A 9,755-nucleotide genomic window follows, 5' to 3' on the forward strand; every position below is an offset into this window, starting at 1 on the left:
TCAAACTGATGTAGTTAGCTGGCTAGTTAGCTAACTTGAATGCCACTGTCCACAACACATAGCTACACGTGCCCGTGCTGTTAGGGGACTGATTAATAATTGCACAGAAGACATCTAATGATAAAGGCAGCTCTATCTGCTGTCTCAAGATAATTAGCAAGACATAATGGTAAGAATAGCACCATAAGGCAGTCGGACACTATTTACTGAAATGTCAAAAAGGTCCCCTGTTAGGACATTAGGACTCCAGCTCTCAATATGCACTGCCAGCTAGTTAGCTTCGTTAGCTTAGCAATTCACTATTTGTATACTTATAATCATACACAATCACATTATGAACCCACACGTAAGCAACAGTGTCCCAGTTGTGGGGTTGTGAAGGGATACAGACACAGTACCTATTGGATTACCACATACTTTGACATTTTGCATGTCACGTCAAATGTATGGGTCTCAGTACCCACTAGTAACTACAGAATAAAGGTGAGATTAAAGTTTTAGTGGGTTATATAAACTGTGTAAACCAGGGACTGGCTGTGACATGCGGATCATTCCAGAACTAGAGGGCTCTCTGTATCGTACTTGTTCCCTGGCAGTTGCTCTCGTCCTCCCCAGTCTTGCAGTCCTCCTGGCCATCGCAGAGCCACTTGAGTGAGATGCACTGATTGTTGAGACACTGGAACTGGTCCTCGGCACAGTGCGCCTCGCAGTCTTTCTGCAGATGCACAGGGGACATTTAGGACACGACTGCAGTACGTCCCTTTGTCACGTCCAGGTAGCAGAAGAGCAGTGTAGCAGAGTAAAAAGAGTAACTGGTCAGATGCTCGAATCACTAGGCTAACTCTGTGCTCAATGAGCTGAATGCATTATTTTCCAGGGCACACAGTGATCAGTTAATGGAGGTTGTATAATCAAGCATGGTGGGGATTTTGCACAAAAATGGTGAGAGAGTGTGGGGCAGAGCAATATATTACAGAAACCAAAGCATGGTAATGACTATATTTGAATGAGGTAATATTCAATGAATGGTAATAACTTCTACTGATTTGGTGCTTTTTCTCTGCAAATAGCGCAATGTCATCGCAGCACAATGCTAATGCTACCACATTTTGAATAACAAACACTTAATGTGAAGGGCCTTTCTACTAGGGTGGTTATGATCAAATAGGGGTTTAATTAATAAAATATGACTGCATATTTGCAAGCATAATGCAATCATATCTTCAGGCACACTCCAACTCAATGAACAAATCTTTAGTGTTGGGGCGGAAACACTAGATAGATATTCCTCAGGACAAATGAATCACACTGGCCCCGTTCACCCAGATGGGGTCACTCACAATGAATGGACACAAGCGGGTGGTGGTCACTGACCTCATCTGAATTATCGACACAGTCGTAGTCTCCATCGCAGCGGAATCGAGCCGATATGCAGTCTCCATTAGTGCAAGCGAAGTCCTTGTGATTACAGGTGACTGGTTCTGAGAGGACAAGGACCTTTATTAACATTTGCTTACTGTATACAGGTAAGTCAAACACAACCTTAAAAGCTCCCTGTAACTAAGTATTTTCGCTCCAGATAAGGAAACATAACAAAAGCCTTCAAAGTTAAAATATACAGGTACAAGTTAATACATTCCACATGCTAAATACACAAGTTAATATATGCCACAACCCCTCTAGCCCCATTTTAGAGACAACATGCTGTCTTTTTAGCATCAGATGCTAATTCCTAGGCAATAAACCATTGTTTGGCTAATCAGATATTTGTTGGAGTTGAGGAAGCTGACAAGCCAGGCCTGTTCAAGATGCAAATGCATTCCGACTTGTTCTCTCACAAATGAGACGACAGCCCTCTCTTGAGCCCAAAATCTGGCAACCACCATTCTGCCCATTTACTGTTATAGTAGGTCTAACTATGTCCCTGAGGATAATATTAAGGCTTATTTAAACAGCTGCATCAGGTCCAATGTGGGGGTACTCTCCTTGTTATCATGGACTGTTAACTAACTCAATGTGTGTATTATGAGCTGTGCTTCAAGGGAGGCTCCCAGCAGGCAATGCACCACAATCTGATTTGCAGCCTCTCGGCTGTCTGCTATCCCACCTGCTTAATTCTTTACCATCCAACCCTTGACTGGTCTTTATTTGCATTTTAAGTGACATTAATAGGTATGGGGAATAAGCACGTAATAAATCAAACAGATTATGCACACTCAGCATAAATACACAGAACATAATACATATCATGCGTGCGCACGCACACACACACACACACACACACACACACACACACACACACACACACACACACACACACACACACGGAGCAAAAATTAGGTATGGTCTTTCTTGGTTAACAGTGCAATTTCATGGGTAAATAAAATAAAAAACTCCTTTGTTCCAAGAATGATGAATATCTACGCTGGAGTTTGAAAAGCTCTGATATGAAAGCTCAGAAGTCAGTTTTCAGTGAAATAAGAGAGCAGAGGAGTGCATCATCACAAAGGAATAGTCAAGTTTAAAATGAGAACTGGCTTACTTTGATTGTGGGAACTTAAACAAAAAGTAAAAGGTTTAGCAGAGACCCAATGGTATACAGACACCAAGAGCCAGAGGCTGGTGGAGGTGGGGGGGGGGATATTTTCAGACGATTCCAAATACTGTCTGCTCAAGTGCATGTTCAATGTGGAGAGCGTGTATAAGTTACCAAGCAGCTCTTACGGGGAGGTAAGGAGAGCAGAGTCACTACTCACTGCAGTTCTGCTCGTCTGAGTTGTCTCCACAGTCGTTCTGGCTGTCACACCTCCAATGGTCTGGGATACAGTTGTTATTCTCACAGCGGAACTCATGAGGTCCACAGGTCTTTTCATCTTTTATTTGATTTTTTTTTCATCAGGAAACAAAGCAGACAAACACACGGATGAATATTGTCTTCAAGGAGCATTCGAATTAAAAGCTAGCTATTTCGCTTCAAGCGTGTTCCAATGTGATTACCAGTTTCACGGGTCTCCTGGAGAAAGCCTGACAGCGAGTTGAGAACACGCCGGCCCTCACCAGGCTAATATTAGAGTGCACGGTGAAAATACCCGACTGTGCTGCCAATGGCTCATATCCTCAACAGAATATGTGACAAGGAGTTTGCAATATCAAAGGCTTAAAAAACCAACCTTGAGTATTCGGAGTAAATGTAAAAAAAAAGTTGAATATAGCTCTCAAGGAATATGTTGCATCTCATGTTGTATTGCTGTATAATTACAGTATCTATGGCATCCGTCCATATACAAGGAGCAAAACCTCCACGGACACTTAAGAAAATGAATTCACTGTGTTTGTACCCACTTATAATACAGTTTATCTATAGATGGGCTACAGTACACTGAGTCTGTTGCTAAATACAGCTTTGTTGTTGTTTGGAATAACCTTTCTTCAGTGATGCTCTGGTGTACAGCCTTCACACCAAAAACATAACCAGTTTGATGATAGTCCATTGATATTTCCCATCTTTGCTGAGCACAGGTTTTGTGTGAAAGGAATAAGGCCCAGTTATATAGATGCATGGCAGAGGGACGCAGTCACCTCAACGCTACTTGGCCAAGGGGAAATGCGCACAGACCAACGCACATATCTATAGTCGTATTATAGATCATGGCACTATCATATGGCCATGACAATATAATCTGTCCTTAGGCTATAGGCTAGAATATTACACCAAATAATAAATACAATAGGCAGTGCCTTGGGTGCTTCATATGGGAGGCGCATTCATACTGAAAATGGAATGAAATGCGGTCCCAGGTGTGTGTTACAAAGTATTTTAACACGGCTTCCAGCCAATCAGAATCAAGAACCAGAACTAACCGTTGTATAAAGTCGTATTATAGATCATGGCACTATCATCTGGTCATGACAATATAATTTGTCCTTAGGCTATAGGCTAGAATATTACACCAAATAATAAATACAATAGGCAGTGCCTTTGGTGCTATAGCCTACTCCCAATACATGCATTAAATATTTGGAATTATAGATTACATGTAAATAATCTGTGCTGACATGTTTAGCAAGGTTCATTTCTTGACTAAACAGGGATGTGGCTTTTCATACTGTAGTTCCTCCATAAAGACCTCTCTCTAACATCCACAGAATGGTTTTCAAAGTCACGGTAAGATCTTGCTTTCTAACGGCATTTCAAGGTTTTCAGTGATAAATAATGCCCCGGGTAAAGCTGAAGGAGACGCATCAAACGAACACAGTGACAGGTCTAGAGCCACATCCTGCTCCAGCTTGACAGCAGGGGGAGAGACACAGGGAGGAGGGATGAGGGAGGGATGAAGGAACGGAGCAACTCATTAAGAGTCTGTCACTTATAGGATCTAACGTCTTTGACACAGCGTTTCACTTCTATGTCTAAGCTCATTATATCGCCACAAAAAACAAACAAAAGCCACTTCCAAGACTCAGATGATTATTGAAAGTCAAGATCAGATGGCAAAAACAAATCTGTCCATATATTATCCGGATGTGACTTTTTGTCAGTTACTAGAAGGCTCACTATATCCAGAACAGCATGCATATCTATTTCTATATTAGCTGATGCTGTTTGCTATAGGCTACTGTAGACATACAGTAGGGCCGTAGTCACCATATACATTTAGGGGGACAAGTCCCCCCCCCCAATATATAACTGATATTTTAACAAAAAAAAACAATTATTAAATAATAAAAAAAACAATTATAAATCCTTAATACTGTACCTCGTCTAATGCACTTAGGCATTCAAAAAGGGAAACATATCGCATGTGCCAGTGAATTTGTACATATTTTACTTTATAATTTCAATGGCAGGAAGTAAGGGTGTGTGTGTTTGGGGGGGCGGATTTGCCCCCCCCCCCCCCAATGTTGTACAGCCCTGCAGTATGACACAGGAAAGTTAGGTTAAATATAAATACTGTAGCCCTCACACCTTAGGGACACTGATGATATGATACAGTAGTAACATCAATTGGAGAAAGCTTTACTAAAGTGACATCCCAACAGAATATCCTTCTCAGATGATTTAACACTAATATCAAGGGCCTGGCATGCTAATAACATCTATCTTTCTATCTCTCTCAACACACACGCACACATATGCAAATAAATGTATTTATTTATTTATTTTTGAAATTGGACCACTGGAAATCATGTTATTTTCTCTCAACACGACCAAGCTATTGATTAAATTGCCTCAGCTAAATAACAAGCTAGCCATGACAGCTGTTGGGACATCTGTAATACTGTAGCTCAATTATTTTCTAGGCAATTTTAACAAGTGAGCATTTACCCTAGAATTCCACAAAGCCATGGGGGCAGAGCAGTCATCTAGGTGTAGATGAGATAACAAAAGTCTGGGATTGAAAAATGTACAGCGCAAGATTCCAGTTTTTGAGCCATAACAATCGAGGCATAAGTTCTCATAAACTACGAGTGGATGTCCTTTTACTGGACACTTGTCTGAACTCAATCAGGAGGTAGTCAGAGGGATAGAAATTAGCCCATGTGTAAAGTTAATTTGTTTCCTAATTTCCACCCAAGGTCTCGAAAAACCTACGGGACTGATTTGATTGATGATTTAGAGGTTCTCCCACCACTCACCACAATTAGCCTCATCTGACCCGTCCGCACAGTCCGGGTCCTCGTCACACACCCACAGCTTCGAGATGCAGTGCATGGACGCCTTGCACTGGAACTGGTCAGGAGAGCAGGTGCTCTCCGCTGATGGCCGGGACCCCGGCACAACAAACCAGGGGGGGGGGGGGGGGGTTATGGAGATGTGTGGGAGGGGAGGGGGGGGCATATGGAGATGTGTGTGTGTGTGTGTGGGGGGGGGGGGGGGGGGGGGTGGGTGTCACACGGAGATGTGCGTGAGAAGAAGGTGTGCATGCGTGATTATTCATCACCAAAGCCCAATCATACATTGCTGTACGATCAGGTCACTGCAAATTTAATTTCAAGTATAACATCACTACATACCAGAAGCAAGGTGACGGTGAATTAGTATCGTGTTGTCATAGCTACTGTGCCATTGAACTGCTGTACAAATGCATGTCTGATCTGACTAAAAGGGACAATGCCCGTGACTTATATTGTGCATAGAGGTGGCAGTAATTAACCCTCATCTTAAACTGTCTTGTACATGTAGGAAATCTCTCTCTCTTACAATCACACTCAAGACAAGGTCTACTGTAGCAAGTCGCAACAAGTGATAGTTGTCAGAAGTGCAATGTGCCTGAGTTACATCATGGGAGACAGTTATATTCTCATTCTGTTTCCCTTTCACAGAAATGTTCCTCACATTCAGAATACATAATACATGACTCCACATGATTTAATGAGCCACTTGTCAGGCTGTCATTGCTTCTCACAATAAATTCCCAAAATCAAATAAAGACCTTTAAGGTGATTCATCTTAATGTGTCATATCCCACCGCTAAAACTTCCAGTTCAAACTTTGGTCAACAGTTTCAAAACAGAATAATCCAGACCTGGGTCAAAATACTGTTTGGAATCATTCTATTCCTTATTGGAATCATTCTATTCCTTATTTGTGCTTTAATGTTCTTCTCTGGCACAACAGAGCCAGTGGTCTATTCCCCAAAAACCCACCCACCTGGCACCTGGAAAACCTGGCATAATCCCGTGGACTTCCAGGTCCTCAAAGGTCCTCATGAAGATCCCCTGAGGAGGTCTTGATAGGTAAACGGAGAAGATACTTACGGCAGTCCGTCTCATCCTCCCCGTCACCACAGTCATCTTGCCCGTTACAGCGCAAGTTCTGGGGGATGCATTTCTGCTTACGGGTGCATTTAAACTGTCCTGTCAAACAGATGTAGGTCTCTGAAAGAGACATCAGGAAAGAACGGAGGACTGGTGAGCAAACGGGATGCCGACTCAGGAGCACGGCGACTGTAGTGTTAGGGTTGGCGTTTTGTTTTGAAGAGCCATCGTGAGCGCCGCGGTCCTTACCGCAGTTGGCCTCATCCGAGTTGTCTCCACAGTCATTCTCTCCGTCGCAGATGAAGGGAGGGAGGGCACAGAGGCCGGTGCCACACTGGAAACGCCCCGGCTGGCATTTGAACTCGGCTGAATGAGAAGAAACGATCACTCTACATACAGTCTGGTCTCAAAGTGTGTCTGTCATTGGATTTCCATTCTATTTCTAAGTTGTATACAGTCCGGCAGTGGAACGGTGTGTGTGTGTGTGTGTGTGTGTGTGTGTGTGTGTTTCAAAATGAAAAACTGTCACCAAGGGAAAGCGGTCAAACCAAGAGACAGAAATTGACTGGCTGCCAATCTAATAACACATTTCTAACATAAATTTCAGCTACTCTGAAGGTTGATGGAGAGAAGAAACATTACATTCTGTCCAATGACCAGGGCCGGCTCTAGGGTTTAGCGGGCACCATGCAGGAAATGTATTGGGGATTGGGGCACAGCTATGGTGAACCATCTCAAATCAACATATTGAAATAATTTGTAACAATTTTTCTTCTTTTTTTTTTACACCGGTGGATGGTCACTTTCAAAAGTGGGTTGAATTGGAAAACTTGCCGTCGCTCAGTGGGAGCTGACCTTGCATGCTCTTCTAAGACGAGCTACTCACGGCAGTCTGCAGGCTCGTCTGACCCGTCCCCACAGTCGTCCACAGTGTCACACTTCCACCAGAAAGGAATGCACTCATCTGTACCACAGCGGAACTACACACACACACACACACGCGCACACACACAAAGAACAAAATACCAAGATGAAAGTCAAACGGAGCTGGAACTTTCTATTCACGTTTTCAAAGCGGAGTAGAAACCAATACTCTGCTATTTCCATGGGACTTAAAGCACAGCGGGAGAGAAGAATGAATGGCGCAAACAAAGAGAAGTAGATTCCCTCAGGGGAGAAATACAGAGCCGAACATCAAGCTGCGTCGAGGCGGTGAAAGTGTCGTGTGGGCTGACCTGGCTGGCGGTGCAGTTGGAAAGGCAGGTTTTATTGTCTGCTGCCAGGTAGAAGTTCGTTGGACACGCACACCTGTGCTCTCCACCCGGTGACAGGAGACACAAGTGGCTGCAGCCTCCATTTGCCATCTGACACTGGTGCTTGGGCACTGTGAAAAGAAAACGAAAAGGTAAACACAGACCGATTAATTCCCAGTTCTACCGAGAAGAGATAAAGTGTAATCGTGGGAATCGAGGTACCTTCTGGCTGGCGAAGAGAATGGTAAACCTTGATGGATTTAATGGCCTGCCAGTGGTTGATGAGCTCCATCCCTTGCGCCCCGGTCGTCTTGTGAGCCTGTCTGAGAGATTTGGACTTCTCGTCTGTCCAATAGATGAAGTCCTCAAACAGCGTAAGTCCCATCACCCCCTGAATGTGATCGTAGGACACTTGGGAAGCGAAAAATACATTTATTAGCACGGCAGCAGTATATGATTAAGCCAATATTGATTACTCTTACTACTTTTTATAAACTCAAGCTTTGGATTAACAGGTTATAAACCCCGTTTGATGTATACCTTCATATATCGTGTGTTACTGATCTGTCTCGAGGCTACAGGAGCCAACAGTTAATCAGCGCCTTCCGACACAGAAAAGTCCGAAGCATCGCCTCCTGTCTCACCTTTGTGCCTCTGGGAGCCGTCCATGTTGGCAAACAGGATGTGGTTGTCGTCTGCCCAGTAGAGCCTCTGGTTGGTGTAGTCGATAGTGAGAGCGGTGGGGCTGTAGATCTCTTTGTCAACGAGGATCTCCTGGCCTCGCCCGTCCATGCCGATACGCCCGATATGAGGCGAGTCGCAGCAGTCTACCCAGAAGACATACCTGCGGAGCAAAGGCAATCACAAGTCTGTCACTGGCTGTCGATGACATGAAGCCTCCTCAAAATGGAGGTATATGGGAGATGCAAATGAATGACTGCAGGACAACCCTCAGGAGTTTTTTTTTTAATGCTGGCAATCTACAATCCCAATGAAGTTCAAGTGAGCGCCGATGTGGCCGTCATAAGTGCCTCAGTATTCGCCTTCGGGGGTATTGTTGAGGCCTAAAATGTTCCCTCACTCTATATGGGACAGGAACGATGCCTCTCAGAATTACGCATGTTTGATAAAAAGTGTCCGACCTCACTAATATGTTTTATATAGAATGTGAATCTAGGAGAGTGTCTTCTCAGCGTCTCAGGTATGGTCCGTACCCGGTCTGGGGGTCCAGGGCCAGATCAGTGGGGGTCTTCAGGCCAGAACTGATTAGTATAGTGGGATAGAGACCATTAGCCTTGGACACCTCCAGGGTCTTCCTCTCCACATCACACCAGTACAGGTTCTTCCCTATCCAGTCCACTGCCAGGGCACTGGGCACTGCTGTCCGGTGGACAATCTGAAGAGAGAAGGTAAGGAGAGGGAGGAATTAACGACAAGCTGGCAGAGAAAGGGAGCAGCAGCAGCAGCAACAACAACAACAGCAACAGAACAATGAAACCACAGAACAATGAAACCACAGAACAATGAAACCATCAGATCAATGTATGTGGCGTGAAAACCGGAGTCAAAAACAATCTTAATGATGGTGAAAATATTCAGTAACTTTCAATCAATGTCCCTCAGTTCAGACAGGTTTTTTGAATTTGAAAAAAAACCAACTGTTTGTTTTGAATAAACAATAATATTGTGCCAGGTGGCAGATGGAACTGGAGCCTGGACAACACTATTTAAAATCCACACCAC

General features: G+C 43.9%; 1 protein-coding gene across 1 annotated transcript in view; it reads right to left on the reverse strand.

The window, feature by feature from the left end:
- Nucleotides 1-9,755, reverse strand: part of lrp1bb (low density lipoprotein receptor-related protein 1Bb) — a gene marked incomplete at both ends in the record, with an annotated part of 163,069 nt that overhangs the window by 21,575 nt on the left and 131,739 nt on the right. The window contains 11 exons of the mRNA XM_084452101.1: nucleotides 583-715; nucleotides 1,375-1,481; nucleotides 2,757-2,873; nucleotides 5,638-5,757; nucleotides 6,760-6,879; nucleotides 7,009-7,125; nucleotides 7,646-7,739; nucleotides 7,995-8,143; nucleotides 8,235-8,423; nucleotides 8,657-8,856; nucleotides 9,227-9,408. Coding sequence (XP_084308227.1) covers nucleotides 583-715; nucleotides 1,375-1,481; nucleotides 2,757-2,873; nucleotides 5,638-5,757; nucleotides 6,760-6,879; nucleotides 7,009-7,125; nucleotides 7,646-7,739; nucleotides 7,995-8,143; nucleotides 8,235-8,423; nucleotides 8,657-8,856; nucleotides 9,227-9,408 — 1,528 coding nt within the window. The remainder of the gene's footprint in view (nucleotides 1-582; nucleotides 716-1,374; nucleotides 1,482-2,756; nucleotides 2,874-5,637; nucleotides 5,758-6,759; nucleotides 6,880-7,008; nucleotides 7,126-7,645; nucleotides 7,740-7,994; nucleotides 8,144-8,234; nucleotides 8,424-8,656; nucleotides 8,857-9,226; nucleotides 9,409-9,755) is intronic.

This window comes from Borostomias antarcticus, assembly GCF_949987555.1.
Source record: "Borostomias antarcticus genome assembly, chromosome: 17".
In the NCBI taxonomy this organism is placed as follows: domain Eukaryota; kingdom Metazoa; phylum Chordata; class Actinopteri; order Stomiiformes; family Stomiidae; genus Borostomias; species Borostomias antarcticus.